Source organism: Salmo salar, chromosome 03 (assembly GCF_965601325.2).
Source record: "Salmo salar chromosome 03, fSalSal1, whole genome shotgun sequence".
Classification (NCBI taxonomy): Eukaryota; Metazoa; Chordata; class Actinopteri; order Salmoniformes; family Salmonidae; genus Salmo; species Salmo salar.
In genome coordinates, this window is record NC_138293.1 from 72,345,157 (window position 1) to 72,372,282 (window position 27,126).

The 27,126-nt window shown below is 42.8% G+C and overlaps 1 protein-coding gene across 6 annotated transcripts; it reads right to left on the reverse strand.

The window, feature by feature from the left end:
* On the reverse strand, positions 1–26,217 carry LOC106601432 (uncharacterized). Of its 6 annotated transcripts, none has more exons than XM_014193645.3 (5): positions 25,676–26,217; positions 14,750–14,993; positions 12,205–12,289; positions 10,565–10,639; positions 1,383–1,401 (listed from the first exon to the last, which is right to left on the reverse strand). In XM_014193645.3, the coding sequence occupies exons 1-4, from the start codon at positions 26,021–26,023 to the stop codon at positions 10,606–10,608; spliced, it is 711 nt and encodes a 236-aa protein (XP_014049120.1). In that variant the 5' UTR covers positions 26,024–26,217; the 3' UTR covers positions 1,383–1,401; positions 10,565–10,605. The 6 variants fall into 6 exon arrangements, with proteins under 6 accessions (XP_045571191.1, XP_014049120.1, XP_014049118.1 ...); XM_014193643.3 differs by lacking the exon at positions 1,383–1,401 and adding an exon at positions 3,678–4,744; XM_014193644.3 differs by lacking the exon at positions 1,383–1,401 and adding an exon at positions 3,678–4,749.
* Between the last annotated feature and the right edge of the window lie 909 nt (positions 26,218–27,126).

Genomic DNA, 27,126 nt, shown 5'->3' on the forward strand with positions numbered 1-27,126 from the left:
CTGTTTTGAGTGTCATATTATTTAATAAAATAACTGGTAAAAAGATACACCAGTGTACTAACCACATGAGGCTGCTGAGGGGAGGACGACTCATAATAATGGCTGGATTTGATACCATTCCATTTATTCCGTTCAAGCCATAAGTATGAGCCCGTCCTTCCCAATTAAGGTGCCACCAGCCACCTGTGGTACTAACTATTAAAACCTCATCGCTTGAGACTCTAAACAAACTACTAAAATATCTCCATACAGTATGTACATCCATTAAAAACATTTGATTCAAAATATGTAGTGTTTAGAATATATGAAAAACATATACACTGAGTGTACAAACATTAGGAACACCTACCTAAATTCGTCAGGGCATGGACTCTACAGGTGTCGAAAGCATTCCACAGGGATGCTGACCCATGTTGACTCCAATGCTTCCGACAGGACAGGATGTCCTTTGGGTGGTGGACCTTGATACACACAGGAAACTGTTGAGCGTGAAAAACCCAGCAGCTTTGCAGTTCTTGACACACTCAAACCGGTGCACCTGGCACCTATAACCCATAACCCCTTCAAAGCACTTAAAGCTTTTGCTTGCCCATTCACCCAATCCATGTCTCAGTTGTCTCCAGGCTTAAAAATCCTTCTTTAACCTGTCTCCTCCCCTTCATCCATACTGACTGAAGTGGATTTAATAAGTGACATCAATAAGGGATCTTGCTTTCACCTGGATTCACCTGGTCAGTCTATGTCATGTTTTGTACACTCATTGTATATTTCAATAGTACCTATATTAACACTACAAAGTCATTCCAAAATAGTTCTTTACAAGTGAAAATACATACAGTATATGTGACTTACCAACAATATTTCATAAAAAATGTAAGTAATATAAACAAAGTGTGTTATCAATATACTTAATGTAAATAAGTTACTGCAATTGTTTGTTCATACTCTAAGAAAATTTTTAAAGCCACTGTAACATTGCCATACTTTACGATAACCAATGTTAACAGAACAAGAACAGTATGAAGACTTGTGTCTTACATTCAAGTATTGTACAATTTGTTTTGGTCTTATGGGTAATGCCATTTAACCTATCCCTCTCCAGTATGTCAGAATATTAAACCTATTGTCTTTGTCTGTTATGGATCATTCTGACCTGACATGATAAGTCAAACATAAATACGGTATTATACATTGACAGTTGCTCTGCTTGACACCTGCACTTTAAAAAGGGGAACAGGCTATTCAGCCCTATACAAGGTTGACAATAACAGAACCGCCCCATTCTGCTACAGGGAGTAGAGTTTGAGCTGCTCCTCCATGTCTCCCTCAGTCACCTCCCCTAGTGCCTCCTGGTTCTGCATCAGCATGAGAAAGATGGCCGCCAACTGATCGTTTTGCACCCTAGAACAGATACACACAGACATGATGGCATTGCTTCCAATGCCTGGGTCTATATGACACACTTACAAACTCACACTCATCAATACACACAATAGATACATATAACAGAAACTCAGTGTACACAAACAACACGTGACACCCCAAAAAACACACACATGATTGTTATCTATGCGTGTGTGTAAGACATAAACATACAGTGGCTTGCGAAAGTATACACCGCCCTTGGCATTTTTCCTATTTTGTTGCCTTACAACCTGGAATTAAAATTGATTATTGGAGGGGTTGTATTATTTGATTTACACAACATGCCTACCACTTTGAGGATGCAAAATATTTTTTATTGTGAAACAAACAAGAAATAAGACCAAAACAAAACAGAAAACTTGAGGGTGCATAACTATTCACCCCCCCCCCCCCCAAATCAATGCTTTGTAGAGCCACCTTTTGCAGCAATTACAGCTGCAAGTCTCTTGTGGTATGTCTCTATAAGCTTGGCACATCTAGCCACTGGGACTTTTCTGATTCTTCAAGGCAAAACTGCTCCAGCTCCTTCAAGTTGGATGGGTTCCGCTGGTGTACAGCAATCTTTAAGTCATACCACAGATTCTCAATTGGATTGAGGTCTGGGCTTTGACTAGGCCATTCCAAGACATTTAAATGTTTCCCCTTTAACCACTCAAGTGTTGCTTTAGCAGTATGCTTAGGGTCATTGTCCTGCTGGAAGGTGAAACCTCCGTCCCAGTCTCAAATCTCTGGAAGACTGAAACAGGTTTCCCTCAAGAATTTCCCTGTATTTAGTGCCATCTATCATTCCTTCAATTCTGACGAGTGTCTCAGTCCCTACCAATGAAAAACATCTCCACAGCATGATGCTGCCACCACCATGCTTCACTGTGGGGAAGTTGTTCTCTGGGTGATGAGAGGTGTTGGGTTTACGCCAGACATAGCATTTTCCTTGATGGCCAAAAACCTTCTTCCATATGTTTGGGGAGTCCCCCACATGCTTTTTAGCAAACACCAAACGTGTTTGCTTATTTTTTTCTTTAAGCGATGGCTTTTTTCTGCCCACTCTTCCATAAAGCCCAGCTCTGTGGAATGTATGGCTTGAAGTGGTCCTATGGACAGATACTCCAATCTCCGCTGTGGAGCTTTGCAGCTCCTTCAGGGTGATCTTTGGTCTCTTTTTTGCCTCTCTGATTAATGCCCTTGCCTGGTCCGTGAGTTTTGGTGGGAAGCCCTCTCTTGGTCTGGTTTGTTGTGGTGCCATATTCTTAAAAAAAATTTTATAATGGATTTAATGGTGCTCCGTGGGATGTTCAAAGTTTCTGATATTTTTTAAAACCCAACCCTGATCTGTACTTCTCCACAACTTTGTCCCTGACCTGTTTGGAGAGCTCCTTGGTCTTCATGGTGCCGCTTGCTTGGTGCTGCCCCTTGCTTTGTGGTGTTGCAGACTCTGGGGCCTTTCAGAACAGGTGTATATATATACTGAGATCATGTGACAGATCATGTGACACTTAGGTTGCACACAGGTGGACTTTATTTAACAAATTATGTGACTTCTGAAGGTAATTGGTTGCACCAGATCTTATTTAGGGGCTTCATAGCAAAGGGGGTGAATACATATGCACGCACCACTTTTCATTTATTATTTTTTTTGAATAATTTTAAACAAGTTATTTTTTTTCATAGAATGCAAGGCACTGTAGGTGTACATAGTTGGACACTGTGTGTCTTCTAATGTTATAATAAACACAAGTATAAAACATATCCTGGGGTAGACAGGTGCTTCACAGTTTATTATTGTCATCATTCACATACTGGACCTTTACAGGCTGCCCAATAAAAACACCTCAAAAGACCTTCTTCTAGAGGGCTTCAATCTCAAGTCCCACTGAAGTTAACACCTACCTGATAAAGGCACGTCAACTAAGGCACGTCTGAAACATACAAAGCCCTACTAGTTACCAGAAATCATATGTCGAGTGGTGCAATGAGAACAGCTATTATTGCGTATGTATAGAGATTTGAAGTTATGATATCATCATCAAACCATGTATGACCTTATCTGGCTTACATAGAAAGATGCAATTCATGACATACTGATTAGCATTGTGTTGTATGTAAATGTACTACAAAATGTGCAACAAAGTAGGTGAGCAAAACTCAATGATGTGATGAATTTACTGCTTTTAATTAGATGTGCTGATATGGAAAAATGGGTGGATTCATGGGTGGATTCATGGGTGGAAATGAGTAAGAGGCTTAAACAAGCATTGGTTTTAGACAAACTGGCTTTTAATAGTCAAGAGTTTACAAAAGGCCAAAAAACGTCATGTTTAAACAAAACATTTCAATCTCTCTACAGAAATCACTAGGGGTTGTCATACACATATTCCACTTTAGCCATTCTAACAACCGAGCTTCAGTCCCATATGAAAAGAAGCCCATTCATTGTCAGTGTGCATTGGTTAGATATAAAGTGACAAAAGCCCCAATGATCGTCAGAGTCAGGACAGGAGTGAGATATATGGTTCTCTCAGCATTCAGAATGCCATCATTAGGGTATTCGGATGTTACTGATTGGCATTTGTTACATTACCTAAAGTGTCTGGGACTGACTCACAATGGACAGTGGCCACACAGACCAAGACTTGGGTAGAGGGGGCCTTTGCATGCAAATCACTTGTCTTGGCTTTAAATCACAGTTTCATATTTTAAAACAATGAAAAACAACACAACCCTTCCCTACCCCTTCGCCCATAATAGCTATTTAAACACTTCCTTACTGTATTGGTATTGCAATGGTCATCCATTTCTTCTAAAACAGTGGTTCCCGACCTTACTTTTTTCGGGAACTTTTTTTGCACACCCCACACGTCATACTTTGTAATAAGCATGGATGTATTATCTTCAAACGTTCTTTTGCGACTATCAGAGTCTCAGAATCCAGAATGAATCATTCCTGCTCTAATCAAAAGGATAGACGCCACCAGTAAGAGAGCAGATAGAAAGCGACGGGGACTAAAGCGGGGACTAAAGCTTCACAGAGGCACTTGTGTGTTTGGTGTAATGCAGCATGCTATTCACAGGCAGAGTTGAGCAATAGCCTTTAATTCACATCCTTCAAAAGTAAGAAAGAAGGAAAGAAAAGGGGAGAGGACAAAAAAGCAACATATATTTTCCATATCAACAGCAAAGTTGCCGGACAATCAACAGAAGAGATCGCTCTTCTCAGCAGAGGTTTCAAAGGTTCTTCTTCAGTGATCACTTTTCACAAAACAAAGTTAAGAATAGAAAGGTGTCGGTGTAGAGTCATTCCTTTTCTTCATCGCCTACTCAGCTGCACTGAAAAAAATTGAGTACTAATATATCAGTACAATGTGGTACAGTTTTATCTATTGACAAATATAGTTATTTCATTGATATTATTAGCTAGTTATTGTTATTAGCTTAAGAGTCAGAAATGTTAAGTAGTTGTAGTATTGGAATTTGACTGATATCAAACTCGTGATTTGGAAAAGAGTGAGATCACTCACCATTGTCAGGGTTGTTATTTCAGCATGCATCAGGGTTTAGTAGGTTTCAAGAAACCTAAAGCAGACAGTGCTCTGACCAAAGGTTGATCAAAACACACCCGGAAAATAGCATACCACCATAGAATACCCTCCCCCACCACAGATCCCCCTCCCCCACCACCTCCAACTGGTATATGGTGAAGTTGCCCCTAGATGCTGATTTTGGGTCAGTTTTGCATGTTCCTTATTCATTTGGGTTGTGAGAGGGGAAGCTGATCCTAGATCTGCACTTGGGAGAAACTTCACCCCCCGCACCACGGAGTTCCCAGGCAGGTTAGATGGCAATGTGTGAGATGCATGCCATTTCAAAGGTTAGTATGTACTAATTAGTGCAATGTAACAAAGAGACCATATTATCATATGCAGCAGGCATGTGAATGTGACAGCTGAACAATTAACTATTGAAACAAGTATTCCTCCCCTAGCAGCCTGGTCTCATAGACTAGACGTAACATAGTAAATGTATATCTGGGACACTCCACTTAGTACGATATGTTATGTTTCATATGGCGTTTGCAGACTGTACGATTTTAGCCGTTTTATGCCACAACTTTGCCGTCCCAGACAAAATTTCCACGTGGAGGACAAATTCTTAGGTCGTAAATGATTGTCGGACGTCTTGGCTCGTTCAGTGTGACAGGGTCTAGGTCTGCTGATTAAGTGCTGATTAAGTACCGCTACGTGCAATCGTAGGCTCCGACAAAGTTCTAGCGGTGTCCACATTTTTTGTCCTTTATCGCGTAGTGTGGCTGGTGTTATGAGCTGATCCCGGTGACTGACCAATATGAAGATGGCCGCCACTGAGTATGCACACAACAATAAAATTATTGTGAATAGTCAGATTAATATAATAGTTTGAATTAAACGTTTAGCCTACATGCTGTGCAAGAAGAACGATTTCCCTGTAAATAATCATGTTTATATGACACATCTGAAATTTGGCTACCTGGTGGGATTTCGATAAACGCACAAAATCGGCAATCAAATTAAACGTTTGTACATATAAAGTTTGTATGTGAAAACTATTTCTAAGATGCCTACTTGAATTTATTCAGAACTCACTTCACTCACGCATAAGCATTGAGTGAGGCTTGCACTGCTGGTGCTGGTACATGCTCAGATCAAATACACCGCTGCAGGCAAATTGCAGAATGTGACGACAGAACTGAAGCAAATCGTACAATCTGGCCAGGTTGATATCAAGATTTTAATTTGGTAACGTCGCACAGTGTAACGTGATAATCGTTAAAGACTGAATCTGACATACAGTCTGCAAATGCTGTAGCCATTTCCTGCAGACCAATTAATAGTGGCCTCATGGGTGGAATGTTAATATTTTTCATAATTTCATAATTAATAAACTGAAAATCTGGTATTTCTATGTCAAACAGTTTTGATATATTTCAGTCTTCTGTAATGTATATAAAGTGTAATATTGGGATGCAAACTCCAAACTTTATACATTTCAACTCCATATCTGACATGGTACAGGCGTCTTCTTTTTTAAGCCCATAACAATGTGGTGTATATTTGGGGCGGCAGGTAGCCTAGTGATTAGAGCGATGTGCCAGTAACCAAAAGGTTGCTCGATCAAATCCCCGAGCTGACAAGGTAAAAATCTGTTGTTCTGCCCCTGAACAAAGCAGTTAACCCACTGTTCCCCGGTAGGCCGTCATTGTAAATAAGAATTTGTTCTTAACTGACTTGCCTTGTTAAATAAAGGTTAAATCATTTATAAAAATACTTTGGTGTCAAAGTAGTTTTGTTTAAGACTACCAATAAACAGTCTGTGTGACCCTGATTTAGCCCACTGCAGTAAAAGGTTAGTTAAGGCAAAAACGAAAGTAGGGTGGTTGGCTGGGGTGGATGGGTGGGAGTATAACGCGAATGTCTAGCCACCCAAAGGTTGCGTTTTCAAATCTCAGCCCAGACAACTCTTGCATTTTAGCTAATTAGCAACTTTGCAACTACTTTGTACTTTTTAGCTACTTTGCAACTACTTAGCATGTTAGCTAACCCTTCTCCTAACCCTAACCATTTAACCTAATTCCTAAACCTAACCTTAACCCTAACCTTAACCTTTAGTCTAGCTAACGTTTGCCACCTAGCTAACGTTAGCCACAACAAATTGCAATTCGAAACATATCATAAAAAAAAAAAATTGTAACATATCATACAAAATGGATTGTGGACATCTACAAATTAAATCCGGGACACTATCATACTATTAGTGTGTCCCGGATTTACATTTACTATGTTACGTCTACCCCTGAGTCTAGGTTGCCCCTAGATGTAACAATGTTGTAATTGGAGATAAGACAGGCATACAGTAATACACATTATAGATAGACCTACAGACACTGGTAAGCTGAACATAAACAGTTTATGAGCAAAACATTTGTTGGGAAGATACCTATATTCCAGTGAGTCAGCCTTATTGCAATAATAATAATGTTGATCTTTATTATCAAGTAGAGACAATAAACGTGGCTTGCAAATAGTGGCCTGATTTGCCTTTTCAGGCTACACTGATCAAATGCTGTCACCATCTGGAATAAAAATGCAATTATAGTGAAAGCATTTCAGCTCTCACAGACACAGTAAAAAAAATCCCCAATTTAAATGTCTCACTACCTCGATATTGCCTGCAGAGGGCCCAATGGTATAGCAGCAAAGGTCTAAGGTTCAGGGCTCAGCTATAATTCAACTTTAAAACTGCTCTCTGCAAGGCCCCCTGAGTGTTTACAAGCGCAGCTGTTGGCACAAGATTAATTCTAATTTTGCAGGTGGCTCCTAAAATCAGAGTGGTCCTGATAAAAGTCTCACCTAACCACTAAATTATGAAACTCTTTAATACTATCATGGCAGCCATTTTGGGTGTGCAGTAAGTGAGTAACTGATTTTCTCTCAGGCATTTGTTTAGCAGGTGCCACGCACAACCAATCAATTCCAAATGGATTCACCTCTGGTACCAGCATTAAGAGGTAAAGAACGTGCCTTTGTGAATGATTCCTCACAGATGTCATCTCAATAGAAGGTGGGGGGGGGGGAGTCTCCCCTGCAGCACTGATGATGACCCACATTGGTGCCCCAGTGCAGTATTTCCCATGATCGCAGGGCCCTTTGTTTTACATGGCCGTGAGACAGCAGCATATGATAACTATTAACTGTATCCTTATAGAACCATAATATCCTTATGAAGCTCCAGGATATTAGACTGTCTGAAGACACAGGGGGATGTAGATGGGGGGATGGGGGAGGGATGTTCGGGAAGTGATGTACAGTGCATTTGGAACGTATTCAGACCCGTTTACTTTTTTTCCCATTTTGTTACGTTACAAACTTATTCTAAAATGGATTAAATTGTAAATGAGGTATTTCTGTTTTTATTTTTTATAAATTAGCTAAAATGTCAGAAAAACCTGTTTTCGATTTGTCATTATGGGGTACTGTGTGTAGACTGATGAGGAAAATAAATTATTTAATACATTTTAGAATGGCTGTAGCGTAACAAAATGTGGAAAAGGGGAAGTGGTCTGAATACTTTCCGAATGCACTGTAGGTCTGGTGGTCGTTGGCAGGGATCAAACAGAAAGTGTAAAATAGAAAGGATAAAGCAAGCTCTGCCAGCATGTGCCCTATCAGACCCAGATGTGTGCTCTACCACATCAGTGGAAGCCTATCAGTGGCTAACATGTCTGTTCAAAAACAAAAAAACAATATCCTACAGCCCAATCGCCTTTTTACACTGTTGGTGATGTCATACTAGTCTAATTAGTAAATGGCTGAATGCATCGATATACACTGCTTTCACCAGAGTCATATATACAATGCCTTCGGAAACTATTCAGACCCCTTGACTTTTTCCCCAACAAATTACGTTACAGCCTTATTCTAAAATGTATTAAATAGTTTTTTTCCCCTCATCAATCTACACACAGTACCCCATAATGACAAAGCAAAAACTGGTTATAAAAAATACAAAACTGAAATATGACATTTACATAAGTACTCAAACCCTTTACTCTGTACTTTGTTGAAGCACCTTTGGCAGCGATTACAGCATAGAGTGTTCTTTGGTATGACGCTACGAGCTTGACACACCAGTATTTGGGGAGTTTCTCCCATTCTTCTCTGCAGATCCTCTCAAGCTCTGTCAGGTTGGATGGGGAGCGTCACTACACAGCTATTTTCAGGTCTCTCCAGAGATGTTCGATCATGTTCAAGTCCGGGCTTTGACTGGGCCGCTCAAGGACATTCAGAGATTTGTCCCGAAGCCACTCCTTCGTTGTCTTGGCTGTGTGCTTAAGGTCGTTGTCCTGTTGGAAGGTGAACCTTCGCCCCAGTCTGAGGTCCTGAGCGCTCTGGAGCAGGTTTTCATCAAGGACCTCTCTGTACTTTGCTCTGTTCATCTTTGCCTCGATCCTGACTTGTCTCCTAGTCCCTGCCGCTGGTAAACATCCCCAAAGCATGATGCTGCCACCACCATGTTTCACTGTGGAGATGGAGCCAGGTTTCCTCCGGAAGTGACGCTTGGCATTCAGGCTAAAGAGTTCAATCTTGGTTTCATCAGACCAGAGAGTCTTGTTTCTCATGGTCTGAGAGTCTTTAGGTGCCTTTTGGCAAACTCCAATTGGGCTGTCATGTGCCTTTTACTGAGGAGTGGCTTCCGTCTGGCCACTCTACCAAGGCCTGATTAGGGAAGTGCTACACAGATGGTTGTCCTTCTGGAAGCTTCTCCCATTTCCACAGAGGAACACTAGAGCTCTGTCAGAGTGACCATCGGGTTTTTGGTCACCTCCCTGACCAAGACCCTTCTCCCCTGATTGCTCAGTTTGGCTGGCCTGCCAGCTCTAGGAAGAGTCTTGGTGGTTCCAAACTTCTTCCATTTAAGAACGACAGAGGCCTCTGTGTTCTTGGGGACCTTCAATGCTGCAGACATTTTTTGGTACCCTTTCCCAGATCTGTGTCTTGACACAATCCTGTCTCGGAGTTCTACAGACAATACCTTCGACTTCATCGCTTGGTTTTTTCTCTGACATGCACTGTCAACTGTGGGACCTTATATAGACAGGTGTGCTTTTGCAAATCATGTCCAATCAATTGAATTTACCAGAGATGGACTCCCATCAAGTTGCAGAAACATCTCAAGGATGATCAATGGAAACAGGATGCACCTGAGCTCAATTTCGAGTCTCATAGCAAAGGGTCTGAATACTTATGTAAATAAGCTATTTCTGTTTTTTATATATTGGCAACAAAATAAAAAAAACTGTTTTCGCTTCGTCATTATGGGGTATTGTGTGTAGATTGTATTTTTATTTATTGAATCCATTTTAGAATAAGGCTGCAATGTAATAAAATGTGGAAAAAGTCAAGGGGTCTGAATACTTTCCAAAGGCACTGTACATATGTACTGTATATGGCTCTGCCCTTCACCAGTGATGGAGTGCCAGTCATACAGTGTGTCACACCCTGGGTAGTGGGTGAGGGGAGCAAGGAGAGGGAGGTGAGGTGGTATTTTTGAGACTTGGGAGTGGATAAGAGGCTCGGGGGGGGGGGGTTAAAGTGAAATTATATCTTACCCATAATCCTTCATAACTCACAGTGTGCTTGTCGATGTTGCTTATAGAGAGGTAAAGTCAGGTGTGAGCTCTATCCTGAAAAGATAAAGGCCGGGTGAAAGCTGTTATGTATAGCAGCACAGAACTCTACTCTCACAATTCCACAGCTTGGAAACAGACAACTTAACAGGCACTTATGGCAATGCAAATAGCTTTCACATGCTTACATCTTTTCCACACAAAACCTAGTGCCAAAAGGAAAACATTGCACTGAGCTTCATGAAATCAAGTTTAGGCCAAAGTTGTGGTTGAGTTTAATTCAGGTCCAACAGTTGGTGTGGTGAGCAAGTACATGCTGTGCTCTTGTGTGTAAACACATAAGTGAAAGGCACAGGGTACAAGGCACAGGGATTTAGTAACATATAGCTGGGTTTGGGGCTGGAATGAGACTATAGTTAATCGTATAAAGATGTATTAATACATCATTGGTCATTTAAAACCATGAGTCACTGCTCAGGCTTCAAACAAGAGTGGAAGCATACTCCCCAAAAAAGACAAAGAAAAACATTCCTGAAACTCAGGGCCCACATGCCTTTCCTCCCTTCCTCCTTCCGCAGCGCGCAACTCCATGGGAACATAACAAACCAACAGAGCCAAGCTTGGCAGATATTTTAAGACCTTGATTCAATTCCAGTGTTAGAAGGCACATGCCACCAATCACAATGCGTTTAAGACATCCACTCCCCCCCCCCCCCCCCCCCCCCCCCAAAACGGTAAGTGCTGCTATTAATCCATGTTATTCCCTTGTTGTCACACCCCTAAACAGAGTCCACATCCGCCCCCTGCACGCTCACTCACTAAGTCATTCCAACCCCCAGCAAGCATTGGGCCCCAGGCTCACTGCACCGCTCCACTAGCAGAGAACAGGACTGTCTAAACCAAAAGATAGGAGGCATCACATAACGCCTCCCTCCCTCTGCTTATGCAAGTTCAAGCCCTAGGATGTGAGAGAGAGAAAGAGAGAGAGGCTGTTCGCTCCCTATGCCGGCCTCCCACCACAAGCTCACCACAGTCTGTAGGAAGATGTTTAGCATTACAAACTAAGAGTAACCTTTAGGCTTCAAAACAAGCAGTCTTTGTTGTTGTTTTTGTCTCTTTCCTTAAGTGCCCTTCAATTTTCTTCAGTGAAGTTCACTAATCTTATTTTACAATCTGGTGACCTATAAAGATACAGAACATCCCACCGCACACACTGGTTGAATCAACGTTGTTTCCACGTCATTTCAATGAAATGACGTTGAACCAATGTGGAATAGACGTTGAATTGACGTCAGTGCCCAGTGGGATGTCTCAAGTCTACATTTCTTTGAGGGAGTTAGTAGCTACAGGTACAAAGTCTGCAACGTCCCTCACTGCTTTGGTGGGTTATTGGTTTAACTGTCCACTCTGTGACCAACCCCCTCCTATCTGCAGGGGAGATGTTGTCATGGATGTGTCATAGATGTCATAGCACCTAAATGCCAGGTCAACACACAAGGACAGGATAGGGGAGGGAGGAAGAGAGGGAGAAGGTGGTTGCATTGGCGTGCAGAAGGAGGATAGGTTAAACCAGAGTCATGCAAAGGAAGGGGGGCAGTAGGGAGAGAGAGGGGGGCACTCACCTCTGCTCCTCCTCCATCTCCTCCTTGGTCATCAGCTTCTCCAACTTGCTAATCTTCATTCCTGGGGTAAAGTGCACCGCCTCAGCTGATGCCACATCAGAGAAAACAGGAGGGACCATGGTCAACACACACTTACACATCATTCATACATACAGTACACACACTTGCATGTTCACACGAACGGACGCATGCACACACACACACAGATAAATGTTTGGAGGATTTCTAAGTCCTCTGGGACCTCTGTGGCTGTTAGTTACAGTCCTGTTGTTGCTACAGTATATCAGGATTACAGGAAGGACACACAGTAGTAGAGTGCAGTCAAAACGGAGCAAAGAGTGACCGTGTGGCCGTAATTCAATTCAGAGTCAGATGGCTGATTCACTTTTATGTGTGCCAATGTCACTGATTCCATTTACAGTACACAGAGTGACATTACAACCCTGTGCTATTGGTGGAACCAGACCCCAACCGTCCCGTGTCTTAGTGAGGCAGTTTGTCTCTCATTTAGAGGAATACACTTTACTGATACAGACAGTGGTACAAACCAGGCCATATCCTATAGACAGGTCTGATAGTGAAAGAGACACTGATCAGTTTTTCAAGGAGTCCATTCTACCGAGAAGATACAAGCTCAATAATTAGATGTAATGTGGTGTTTCATGTAACACCTGAAAGGGTACATAGAGATCTTAAACATGATCATAGGATGACAAGAGTTAAGACCTCACATAGTTGTAGCTCCATGGAAGTGCATTACAGTGAACTAGTGTTCATTTTCTGTCCTTAGGTAACTGTCAATAAATACACTGAGTATACAAAACATTAAGAACACCTGCTCTTTCATGACATAGACTGACCAGGTGAATCCAGATGCAAGCTATGATCCCTTATTGATGTCACTTCTTAAATCCACTTCAATCAGCATTGGTGAAGGGGAGGAGACAGGTTAAATAAGGATTTTTAAGCCTTGAGACAATTGAGACATGGATTGTGTATGTGTGCCATTCAGAGGTCAAATGGGCAAGACAAAATATTTAAGTGCCTTTGAACTGGGTATGGTAGTAGTTGCCAAGCACATCGGTTTGAGTGTGTCAAGAACTGCAACGCTGCTGGGTTTTTCACGCTCAACAGTTTCCTGTGTGTATCAAGAATGGTCCACCACACAAAGAACATCCAGCCAACTGGACACAACTGTGGGAAGCATTGGAGTCAACATGGGCCAGCATTCCTGTGGAATGCTTTCGGCACCTTGTAGAGTCAATGCCCTGACAAAATGGAGCTGTTCTGAAAACAAAAAGGGGGGTGCAACTCCATATTAGGAAGGTGTTCCTAATGTTTGGTATACTCAATGTACATTCCTTGCTAACCAGTTTGTTCTAAAAACCAAACTCCCCTACAGCGATCATCCATCCATGTCACTTAATGAAACTCATGTTTCACTGTCAATCAACAGTTAACTGTTGGTGAGGTGGAGACATGAGATCAAATTTGGCCTTAAAGTCCACATTTTTCCCCTTTACCATCTCAACATGCAAAAAGACAGCTTTACCATATGTTTTGTCCTGGAAACGAGTTATCTCCCCTGCACACACGTACAGTGATGATTGCCCGCCTGCAGCAGCAGTGGCCAGTATGCTATTCAGTGAGGATATACTGTAAGGCAGGGTTCCCCAACTGGTGGCCCTCTGGCCGAATTTGGCCTACAGGCGATTTTATTTGGCCACCCAAGTTTTTTGAGCAAAAAAATTAAAACATGTATATTTAATTTTTTATTGTTGTACTTACAAAACTGTAAAAACAACAGCAAATCACTTCCAAGTTATTTTAATTTTGAAAATCTGTTCCAATGTATTGCCACGCATAATAGAGAGATATACAGTTATGTGATCGTATACTATGTTTTAGTCAAATATGATACAGTATTCGTTTGGACTTTTTGCGGTCAATTTGCAGTCTACAAATAACAAAAGGAGGTGTCCAACCGAAACCTAGTCAGATATATACATGACAGTATAAAAGGCCATGTAGGCACAAAGCTCTTGTGTTTGTGTGGCTCTGTGTGGTTGTATTGTACAGTATTCCAGGGAGGCCTGACCTCTCACCTGGAAACACTTACTGTAATCTGGCACAATGAGACCTGCCTCAATGGAGACCTGGGGCCTCGAGGGATCAGAAAAGACCTGACCGAAAGACAAAATGGTGGCTGGTTTGAATACACAACTCAGTTCCAGTGAAAGGAGGGCAAGTCTCAAGACTGTAAGGGGATGTGTCAATGGAGGATCTACCCCCACAGCGTATACACAAGCCAGTGCATCTGCTAGACACCCCAGATCCAGTTTAAATGAGGATTTGCTGGGTATGCAGTGATGTGCATCCGGTTAATGTTGGCTAATGCATTAGGGCCCTTTGAGATTGGTTTGATGCAGTTAGTCATTGCTAAAGTCAATCCATTCAGGTAGTCAAACTTGATCTGCTTTTGGACGACTGACTGTACCCATAGCTGACAATTAGCTGACACCAAAAAACTATTAAAACATACTACCGTTGCTCTCAAGGTCCTCTGGCTCTGGCACGAAGATGGGCTCAGGGGTGGGTTCCCTCGCTGGCTTGGGGTTGGGTTCCCTCGCTGGCTCAGGGGTGGGCTCTCTGACGGGGACCTCCTTCACCACAGATACAGGTTCGGCGATGAGCTCAAGGATGGGCTCCTCAACAACGACTGGGATGGGCTCTGGCTCAGGGATGGGCTCAGGCACGGGTTCTGGCTCAACCACGGGCTCTGGCACAGCCTGCAGGGACAAAGTGTATAACAGATATAATTTACTGTACACCTAAAATGCTGTTTTAAACAATGGAATTGTGATTAATATTGAGCAAAAAAATCTGACTACGAACATGACTTTGTTTTCCAATGGCCTTCAATGGTCAGTGTAGCGGCTAATGGAGGTTAATAGGGAATTGTGTTGTATTCCCAACCTAGCCGTCCTAGGTTCTAAATATAGCAGAGCTTTAGGCTAGACTTGTTTCTATAGTACCTGAGACAATTACATTAGTGGAACCAACTGCTCACGCTAATAACAATAAGAACTGTTGAGTGTTGTTTGTCATGCATAGCCTCCTGGGGAATATAAGACAGAGATGACTGAGCCCAGTGATTGTATATGAGAACTCATCAGCTCAACCAGTACCGACTTTGGGAAACTGCCAAGAATAGAACCACTGAACAGAACTCATGCAAAAATACAGAGGGAGTGTCTGTCAAATTGTCACTAAAGACAGCAATAGGACACCCCCATAGTATCCAAATTGCCCCAGTCTATAAGGGGTAGGTCTATGGTGGGGAAATATAGCCATATACTTAAACGGTATCGCATCCCACATTCTATAAAAAGTAGAAAAGGCTTTTTTCTGCTCTGAAATTGGTGCTGGAGGGACATAACCCAGAATATCATCCTTCACATGCTGAAATGTAAAACCTGCATATTTTGCGCAAACCTCTACAAATTGCAGACTCAACTGCTGAGCCCTGTGGACGTGATAACCTCTTGACACATTGTAATGGTTCTTCTATGAGTGACAGCTGTCATTTGCAGCTCTCTCTCAGGTTCTTGTTTAGTGGCTGTGTCCTCTCTGTATGCCGCCTGCCAATGACACAGGCACAAATAAACCCCCCTTCAATCCATCTCCTCCCCTCCCTCTCCAGAACTTTCCCTAGCCCTGACAGAACTGGATTCGCAGGAACTCACACATATACACACACACACACAATGCACCAAAAATATATTTTAATGCTTTTGGTGTCTGATACTTGGGAGAACTAATCTCACAGTGAGTACACAGAGACACAGTGAGGTCACATATGGGGACACAGTGGGCTCAGGGCTTGACGCTCTGCCAGAGGCCTCCTGTCATCTCTGATCAGAGTAACAATGGCTAAAGCCTAGAACTAAGAGTATAAGTAGGGTGCTCATTTACAGTAAAGTCCAGCTCTAAAGTAGTTTTAAATTCTCCAAATGTAGAAGACCAAAGTGAAGGAAAGAAGCTTAAGGTGATTTAATCAAAATATTAAATGTTTTGTTGACATTTCTGCCTGTGGCTGCTCATATTTTTGTCTATATAAATTGTCCACATGACTTTAAAGTGTATATTAAATTTAGCAGAGGAAGCACATGGCCACCTGTGTCACAACCCTACCCCTCCTCTTGGAGCAGACTTTATGACGATGGACATGTTGACTAACCCACCACAGTAACAAATGGTAGTAGACAGAGCAGGCCATGGGCATGGATTCTACCAGGCCCAACTGTGTCTCATAGCCTAACCCCTGAGCAGCCCTCTTTAGACTACTCACACCCAACCACTGGAATGGAATCCATTTAGCAGACCTACCCACCAACAGCCTCTTCCCCTCTGCCACTGAATTCCTCAGCTATTAAACACCAAAATACTCCATGCATAGGACCCAACTCACACATTCACAAAAGCTATCTTATTCAGGGTCATAGTAGGGCTGAATGTAGGTTTATAGAATCCCTTTAGAGCAATGGTATTCAAACCTTTTCAGCGGGGACCACATTTTTTGGGACAGAATTTCTCGCAACCCCACCCTACCACAAATCTAATGACACAATCTTAAAATCGTTAAATGTAGATTTTATATCAACAAATGAACTTCCATTCATTGCATTTTGATCTCTTATCAAAATGAAAATAAACCAATAAATACATTTCCTCAAAAACCCCATTGCAGTTCTACTGACCTTGAATACCACTGCTTTAGAATGAGATGATGCATTGCTCACATTTTGTAAGTCTAAGATTCAACATCATCACCAATACTCAATTTTTACATCTCCTAATTTGGTCAGAGAGCTCTCTCTAGTAGAAGTGTATGAGGTCATTATTCCATTCTGCATCAGTCATCATCTCTTAGGCTCCTCAAGTAACTTTCATTTTTCTAACGGTGTCTGTACCACCCAGACACTAAACGTAGTCCAAGAGCTGTAGGATGGCTTGTAGAGGATTTAGAGCCCTGTTAATAACAGCCTGTGCAATTAACCCCTCACTCAGCTCATACAGTGACATTGACCTCTGACCTCATGCTGTAAATGTGGCATCCACTGACATGCACTCAGCCATTTTGGGTCAGTACATTCTTAGAAAAAAAGGGTTCCAAAAAGGTTCTTCGGCTGTCCCCATAGGAGAACCCTTTTTGGTTCCAGGTAGAACCTTTTATTCTTAGCGTGTATGGGCCATGACCTCACAGCATGAGCACATCAAATCAAATTGTATTTGTCACATGCTTCACAAACAACAGGTGTAGACTAACAGTGAAATGCTTACTTAGAAATAGTGACACAAGGAATAAATACACAGTTGATAACAATAATGAGTAACAATAACATGGCTATATACAGGGAGTACCAGTACCGAGTCGATGTGCAGAGGTATGAGGTAATTGAGGCAGCTATATTCATATAGATAGAGGTACAGTGACTAGGCAACAGCGTAGATAGACAGTAGCAGCAGTGTATGTGGTAAGTGTGAAAGTGTGTGTATGGGTGTGTGAGTGTGGCCTCAGTATGCATGTGTGCTCGTGTTATGTTTGGGTGGGCGTATGTAGTGTGTATGTGTGTGTGGGGTGTCAGTGTAAGTATGTGTGTGTGTGTGTGTGTGTGTGTGTGTGTGTGTGTGTGTGTGTGTGGGTAGAGTCCAGTGTGTGCATAGAGCCAGTGCATTTGATTAGCTATTCAGCAGTCTTGTTTAGCAGTCTTATGGCTTAGAGGTATAAGCTCTTCAGGGTCCCTTTTCTTCCATACTTGGTGAACTGGTACCGCTTGCTGTGTGGTAGCAGACAGAACAGTCTATGGCTTGGGTGACTGGAGTCTTTGACAATTTTATGGGCCTTCCTCTGACACCACCTGGTATAGAGGTCCTGGATGGCGGGGAGCTTGGCCCCAGTGATGTACTGGGCCATACTCACCACCGTGCAGTTATCGTACCAAGCAGTGATGCAGCCAGTCAAGATGCTCTCAATGGTGCAGTTGTAGAACTTTTTGAGGATCTGAGGGTTCATGTCAAATCTTTTCAGCCTCCTGAGGTGCATGCTCTGAGTACTCGTTCTGGTATTCCGTCTGGCCCTTCGGCCTTGTAAATGTTATCCTGTTTAATGGTCTTACATCGTCTACGGAGAGCGAGATCACACAGTTGTCCGGTACAGCTGATGCTCTCATGCATGGATCAGTGTTGCTTTCCTCAAAGCGAGAATAGAGAATAGAAGGCATTTAAGCTTGGCTTGCGTCGCTGGGCAGCTCACAGCTGAGTTTCCCTTTGTAATCCGTAATAGTTGGCAAGCCCTGCCACATCCATTGAGCGTCAGAGTCGGCGTAGTAGTATTCGATCTTAGTCCTGTATTGATGCTTTGCCTGTTTGATGGCTCATCGGAGGTCGTAGCGGGATTTCCTGTGTGTCCAGATTAGTGTTCCGCTCCTTGAAAGCGGCAGCTCTACCCTTAGCTCAGTGCGGATGTTGCCTGTAATCCATGGGTTCTGGTTGGGGTATGTACATACGGTCACTGTGGGGACGAAGTCGTCGATGCACTTATTATGAAGCCTGTGACTCATGTTGTAAACTCCTCAATGCCATCGGATGAATCCTGGAATATATTCCAGTATGTGCTAGCAAAACAGTGCTGTAGCTTAGCATCCGCTTCATCGGACCACCTTCATATTGAGCGTGTCACTAGTACTTGCTATTTTACTTTTTGTTTCTAAGCAGGAAGCAGGAGGATGGAGTCATGATCTGATTTGCCAAAGGGAGGGTGAGGGAGGGCCTTGTATGTGTTTCTGATCAAGAGTTTTGCCGCCTCTAGTTGCACAGGTGACATGCAAAAAAATAAAAATGAAATGGATTTCAGTTTCCCTACATTAAAATCACCGGCCACGAGAAACACCGACCTCTGGATGTGCATTTTCTTGTTTGTTTATGGCCCTATACAGCTCGTTGAGTGTGGTCTTACTGCCAGCATCGGTTTGGGGTGGTAAATAGACAGCTGCATAGCTGTGTACACCTGATACCTGGCATCTGCAACATTGACAGTGGTCCGTGCATAGGAGGCAGAAGAGAATGATACCTTTCTGCAAGTGGATACTGAATAATGTTGCTACCTTTATAGCAACAATAAACAGAAGGGTGATAAACTGCATTGGTCTCACTGGAGAACCTCTTAAGAGTTGTTGGGGTAGGGCCCTTGGCCCACCAAGTGAAATTCTAGCTGCCCCAGGGAACTTATAGTGCTACCGCGCCCCTTGAGTGGGTGGTGGGCAAGGGTGGTGTTGATAGCACACCTCTGATGTAGCGGGATGAACTTTGTGTATTTACTGTCCACATCAAGACTGCATCAGCTGAGAATTCAGCTGAAGCCTCTTGGGTGTATTGTACCCTCTCCTTTACATTGTCCATGCCAGTTCTCTTCTCTTCCTCCATTGAGATGACCAGGGGGTACCAGGCTGTTTGTGTCATGTTGTTGCAGTCCATCAGACAATCCCCTGAAAAGAGGCTCAGGGCAATGGGCCAAGGCATCTGGGGTGGAATAGTGTCCTGTTGTCTCAGCAACCTCCCACCCCTGCTCTGTGTCTCTGTGTACAGACAGACACATTGTTCCCCCAAAGCCACTGCCTTATCGGTGGCTGATATTACCAATGAATGAAACAACGACAGACATACCTCGACAGTATGTGGAGCTATACAGCGAGGAACATCCGGTGGGGTAGCATGAAGCCAATTAGTGTTCAGAACTCTCAAGTGCAGAGCTAGCCATAGAGTGTTGCTAATAGAGGTGTTGTTAACAGGCACAAACACACACAGCTTGTGTCCTGGCAGTCAATGGTCACAGTGTGCTGTGGCGGCCTGCAGGAATGAGATCCTACACCATTGTGCCATCGATGACATCACCACTGGACTGGAGACTGTGGGTGAGGTTTCATTTCAGCATGTCATTGGCTCTGAATTGAGTCCAAATGTTGATTCTCACGAATAATGATTGACTTGGAATATGTTTGATTATTACTAAAATTATACAATAGTTTTGCCCTTGTTCTGTTATCCGAAACAGCTGACTTTTATTAAGTAAGAACATCCTCAATGATTCAGGCCACATCACGGCAATCAAAAGGGTGAATCACATGATACAGTTTATCTGTTGTTTTGGCAGAACAATACACCGATCCAGAGCAGCAACACTTCTATAGGAAACAGCACAACCCACCATGACTTCCTCCAACACTGTATAGAAAGCATGTACTGTACTGTTTAGACATACATTATACAGCACTGCAGTTGACGGTTGCTTTTAATAGGAACTACCTGCCAAGAGGCCTGTGCAGGCCTAGCCAGTGAACTTACTTTCGAGCTGCTGTTTCTTAGCTTTTCACTGGGGGATTGGCTAACCTTTTAAGAATGGAAATGACTCCCTCATGCTTCCACTCTTCCCCCTCTCACTCCGGTACTGGGCAGACCTCCTCCATTCCTCTGTGTTGACTTGTCTAGTGCACAGCGCAGGGCCCAACATGGCCAGAAAAGACACCAGGGTTTCAGCTCTATGGTGAGTCAAGCTGGGGAGAGAGGGAGTCAGTGCCCACTACAGTGTCAGTGCCAACTGCCAACTTCTTGTCATGGGCCAATGCCCGTGTTACAGAGGGGAATTAGTGGTTGTAATGTGATGTGAAGCCATGGCATTGTCTTCTCATGGGGATGGGTGCCTGCCTGGATCTGAAGTCCAGCTGGGAAAGGAAAGGACAACAGGGACCAGAGCAAACTGTAGCTCCAGCGTGCATGCAGAGGTAGGTAGGCAGAGAAACGAGGGGAAATACCAAGAGAGGTAGGTCAGTGGAGAGCTTGACCAATGAGTAAGCAGCCCTGCAGATTCCATCACAGGCTACTGTTAGAAGTCTGACGAACACACAAGAGAGCAGAGAGCTGAGGACTGTTCTGAGAAACACTCCCTAGTCTCCTCTTGTAGTCTGTGTACCATACACATAACTCCCACTGTGTACTGCCTTAAGATAAATCTGAGTTACTTATGGGTCCCTCATGGGACAACTGACAAACATTGGATTTACCCAATGAGCACTCAAAGGGTACCATACATTGGCCCTTATATACTAAGAATGTTTTGCCTGTATAAAAACACGTTAACAGCCTTCGACAGGCAGCAAACTACTTCCTGATAACAGTGTCCTCCATGTTGCATCTGACAAAAGAACAGCTGGCTCCAGCTGTTGCCTGTGTGTATCTCTGCCTTCTCAGTGTGAGCAGTGAGTTAGCTAGCAGGCCCAGACACATTCCCATTTATAGTGTGTTTCAACACGATGGAAGAGGTTAACTCTTTCTGACTGTACAACAAGAAAGGATGGGTATGGGGGCAGGGTGTGGAGTGTCGCAGCCATTGGAACATGTAAAACAAGAATGCTATTTTACATCAATCTCAGCCAGAGGCATAGTACAGTATCTTTGCTACTGTAACAGTATAGCTTCCGTCCCTCTCCTCGCCCCGAACCAGGGACCCTCTGCACACATCAACAACTGACACCCACGAAGCATCGTTACCCATCGCGCCACAAAAGCCACGGCCCTTGCAGAGTAATGGGAACAACTACTTCAAGGTCTCAGAGCGAGTGATGTCACCGATTGAGACGCTATTACCGCACACCCCGCAAACTAGCTAGCCATTTCACATCGGTTACACTCACCCCCCTTTTGACCTCTTCCTTTTCCGCAGCAACCAGTGATCCGGGTCACGGCACCAATGTAACAGTATAGCTTCCGTCCCTCTCCTCGCCCCTACATGGGCTCGAACCAGGGACCCTCTGCGCACATCAACAACTGACACCCACGAAGCATCGCTCCACAAAGCCGTGACCCTTACAGAGCAAGGGGAACAACTACTTCAAGGTCTCAGAGCGAGTGACGTCACCGATTGAAACGCTATTAGCGCGCACCCCGCAAACTAGCTAGCCATTTCACATCGGTTACACTACCTTAAGGCCAACCCTGACACATACACACATCTATAGAGTGCATATATCACCAGATAGTTAAGTGGGCAGCACTGAGGAGAGAAGGGGGCAGTCTTAATCTCAGAACACAATGCAGACATTGACTTGACAAGGCCTGGATACTGGGAGTTAATAAGTCATGGCCCCTGATTGGTCACTATAGGCTGACGTGTCTGTGTACATGTATGTATGCTATACTGTGTGCTCCTCCACGACACGTGCGCACACACACTCACACAATGTTCGAACGCTGCTACAGCTTGAGTATGGAATAATGGGCTTTAGTGGAGATTGTTTCCTTTCTGGTTTTGACGGGGCCACGATAACATGTGGCATATTCACAGACGACTATAGGTGTAGGGTACAGTTAAAAAGGTTTGCAGACCCGACCCATAACAAGCAAAAAAAGACTGCTGAATATTCAACTCTCTTTCCTTGTTTGTTACCCTCTGTCTTGGGAATGTGTCATTGAACATTTGATGGAGAAAGTACTGTTCAATGCTGTTGATGGAGTATAGTGAGTATATGGAAGAATGACTGTGGGTTGGCTTCTGATCTTAATGTTACTCTTTACATTTGTCAGTGGCTGCTCTATAGGTTCTATACTAGTCTATTGGGTTTGAGAAGGGTGTGTGTCCAGGACAGTAACACACATTTATGAGCACCTTACACTGACCCCCACACCCAAAACAACACAGGAGAGTGATAGTGAGAGAAGATTAAGGAACAGAAATGTGAAGTTCAAACAGAAGGGAAGACTATGGACGTGACACAGAGCATGCCTCTGCTGCTAAGCACACACAGACATACAGGACAAACACGAGCAGACAGAGGGAATGAAGGAGAGGAGGGTGGAGGAGAGAGGGTTGGGGTAACGATAAGGGAACACTTTCAGCAAAGCAAGCAGCACAGGAAGGAGCCCCAAATTCCACAGCTCCAAGATGTAGCCTCGGTCGCAGAGCAAATGTTTAGTGATTTTAGAACTCTATACCTCCAGTTAGAATGTAAATATGCAGTTTGCACCGCTGCTGACAACGGTTATGCATACTATGCAGTTACAGTACATAATTGTATCGTATACCACCTATGGATCTATCAAGATGTTACTCCACTTCAATTGTATTACATTTGTGCAGAGTAGAGTAGTGCAGGTTAGCTACCAACATGGTAAATGAGAGGCCAGATCAATGATGTGAAACCGGTAAAACATACACACACGTTACTGTAGATAATATTAGACTTCAAACTTGTGCAGAGCGGTGCAGTGCATGGTGGTTGTCTAATGCGGTAAATGAGAGCCCAGCACCAGATCATTGATGTGAATGCTGATGGTGATAAAAGTGGAGAGATAAAACAGACACCATGTTATTCTAATCTAGCCCCTCAGAAAGCCAGCCACACGAGGTGCCATGCCATTAGTACTGTATGTAGACTTGCCAGTGAGCTACCCCAGCCCCAGGGCTGCAGCAGCACAACTTGGCTGGGTCCCATATAGCAGGCAACGGAGAGAAGTTATGTCTCTCATAACTGAGAAGGCTGTATGGGCTGGGTTTCTGTATAAGCACTTTGTGACATCTGCTGATATAAAAAGGGCTTTATAAATAAATTGGATTGATTGATTGTTTCACCTTGAGAGAGAGAGAACTCTTAAATGTGCACTTTAAATGCAACTGTAAAAAATAAACCTAATAGTAAAGCACAGACAGTAATGCTGCGTTCACGTGTTAGCCCTAACTAGGAAACTCAGAAATGTCCCACTTGCTAACTGGTTGTAGTTATCCACGTGCCACGTTCAACCAGTTAGGAAGTCCGCGATGTCCGAGTTCCGACTAGCATGTGGAGCATGTGAGCGCGGCAAAATGCACGGCAGGTGGTAATGTACACACAAACCACCTCAACTTAGATGGCATGGTGCCACTAACATAGTGATAAAGTCAGTCTAACAAAGTGGACCATAAAGATAAATACTACAGAAGAAGTTGTAAAATAGAAACTAATGGTAAATAATGTATTGTCATTTTGGAGTCATATTTATTGTAAATAAGAATATAATATGTTTCTGAACACTTCTATATTAATGTAGATTCTCCCATGATTACAGATAATCATGAACTAATCATGAATAATAATGAGTGAGAAAGTTACAGAGGCATAAATATCATACCCCCCAAAAATGCTAACCTCCCCTGTTGAGGCTAGCATGTCTTGGGGCACTATTTTTGTGCCTCTGTTCTTTCTCATCCTTCATTATTCATGATTCATTCAGTATTAATTCACCATTCATTTCTATGGGCACAAAATTATCTGAAACACAACCAAAACAAACTGAAAATGCATCCAACAAGTTTGTAGAGTCACGAGTTTGATGTAGTTATTGCGTGCTAGGAATATGGAACCAAATACTAAACTTTTGACTACTTTAATGTCCAGATACTTTTGGTTCCCTAAAATGGGGAGACTATGTACAAAACATGCTGTAATTTCTAAACGGTTTACCCCATATGGATTAAAATACCCTCAAATGAAAGATGGCAGTCTGCACTTTAACCTCATTGACATTGTATCAATTAAAATCCAAAGTGCTGGAGTACAGAGCCAAAACAACAAAACATGAGTCACTGTCCAAATACTCTTGACCTCACGGTCATTAAATATAGAAAATACTGTATGTTTGGGACCAAACATAGAGGGTGTCTCCAATGTATTCTCTGTGACGTGTGTGTCAGGTTAAAGCAGCAGTGGGCACATTCTGTCTTTAGTCAGGTGCTTGTAAAGGGCTCATATAGGCTTGTGATGGAAAAGGTCAGTTGCACTATAGTATACATGGGGGGCAGGTATGGGGGTCAAAATGCTGAGTGCCCTTGGGAGACAAGGTACATTCAGTTCTGCTTATTGTGCGCTTTAGAGCATTGGCTCTGGAATGCACATAACACAGTCATTAGCTAAATGGGCATTATAAATCAAGTATTGTATTAATGGTCTTGGAGACACAGATGGTTTTTCATTGTCATTTTCCCTTCTGTGACAATACAAGCTGGGCTCAGTTTAAATCCAGCTTGAAATGTAAGGATGTATTAACTGAATAAACACATTTCATGTTAGATTATCAAAAGAGACAGCTTTTGGTGGAATTCGTATTTGATGTGAAATAGCCTGCAAGAGAAATGCATTGATGTTGCAAATGACGTGCTTAAGCAGTGCGTAAATGGCACAACTTTACACAAAATTTGATTTAAAACGATATTGATTTCGAATAGTTTTAATTTAAAAGTAGAGCAATTGCAGTGTTTTCTGGCCAGGTACTATGCAACAAAGGCTGTGGTCAGTTCATGAAGTTCTGGAGAGTTGCCAAATAGTCACTTCATCATCTTCAAACCATTCATAACAGGTCAATGAAGCTAAACAGAATATCTTACCTGAACCTCGGGGATAATTTCAGGCTCTTTAACTGTCTCTTCTTCTACAACATTGATCTCTTCAACTACTGGGGCAACTGTTACTGGCTCGGTTATAGCTTCTACCACTTGTGGGGGTACCTCCACTTTTGGTACAATCACCGGTGGTGGTATCTCCATTTTTGGTACTTCCACTACTGCTACTGCTGGTGTCAATGCTATGGAAGGAGGAATGTCGTCTCCGTTGCCTACTTTAACCCTCTTCTTCTTCTCCTCTGGTTGTTTTTTGAGGATGAATTTGGCTGCCAAGACAACAGCAAGAATGGTAAAGAAGAGCGCAGGGAGAATGATAGACGCGTCAAGTTCCATGATGGTAGAATTATTTAAGGTTCACTTGACAATTGTTGTTTTCTGCAGATGTAATAAATAGTATTTTTATGTGTACATGCAAAATTGTCCTTCTTGTTGCAGATGCCAGCTGGTGTGTAGGTCAGAGTGTAGTCCCGCGCGCACTGTAGAGCATCTCACCGCGCTTCCACTAAACGCAAGTGTATAAACATGCTGGTGTTAACGCAGGCTATAAAGCTGAGCGTAATTTCGGTCGCGCTCCCCTGCTCAGACGTTGCATTCATCAACCAATGGTTGCGTGCAACGTCATAGACTGTGCCGTCGGGCACCAGCTTGCTATAATGGTGATTTAAAGAGAACTTGGAACCTGGAAAAACTATTTTTCTCAGACGGAGCTCGTTTTTTCCCAGTTGTATTGAACTCACTGAAGTCGAAAAGTTCCGAGTTTCCAGTTGTTTTGAACAGCAATTTTCATATGATTGTATTAGCCGGGTCATTCCTACATTGCAGTGCCTTCCTTTTCTGTCCCTAGGAAATATCACTTCTTATTTAGTTTAAAATGTGGATTCCACAAGGCTTTAAATATAAGGGCAGGTGTCCTTTACCTTAAAAACACAAAAATATGGATATTGAAAGGGAATTTTATGCATTTTGAACACTTTGTTTCAGTGGAGGTAAACATTTTTGCCATGACCCCAGGTGTTGTTCATCAAGTTCCACGAGAAATACAGTATAAGCCATAACATATTTAAAATCTTTCTTCATTATTTTATAGTCCTAGTTAAATTCTCTCTTATCAATAAAGTTTTTTCCATGATTATTGTATTTATTATTATTTTATTTTCTATTTTCTGTGTGTCCCTGATATTATCTTCCACATTGTTAGTTTGTTGTAATTCTCCATTTAAGAAAACAACCTCTTCCTACAATGACACCACATTCAGGAAGTGTCATGTCTTTGGTGGGAAAATAATGGTGCAAAGCTAAATAAATATGAACACTCAGTTTTATATATTTTTCCACATGTCATGTTAGTCTGTATGTCCCACTCATACATTTCCACCCTGTTGGGCTAAATTATAGAGAAATTTAGCAACATTTCTAAATGTAAAAAAATGTGTGAT

Bases quoted from the DNA above. Each gene is read 5' to 3' on its own strand.
- LOC106601432 (XM_045715235.2), bottom strand. From the start codon at position 26,023: ATGGAACTTGACGCGTCTATCATTCTCCCTGCGCTCTTCTTTACCATT. The intron at 14,994-25,675 runs GTAAGATATTCT...TTGTCCCTGCAG, and splicing joins AAATTATCCCCGAGGTTCAG to GCTGTGCCAGAGCCCGTGGT. The intron at 12,290-14,749 runs GTAGTATGTTTT...ATGTGGCATCAG, and splicing joins AGAGGACCTTGAGAGCAACG to CTGAGGCGGTGCACTTTACC.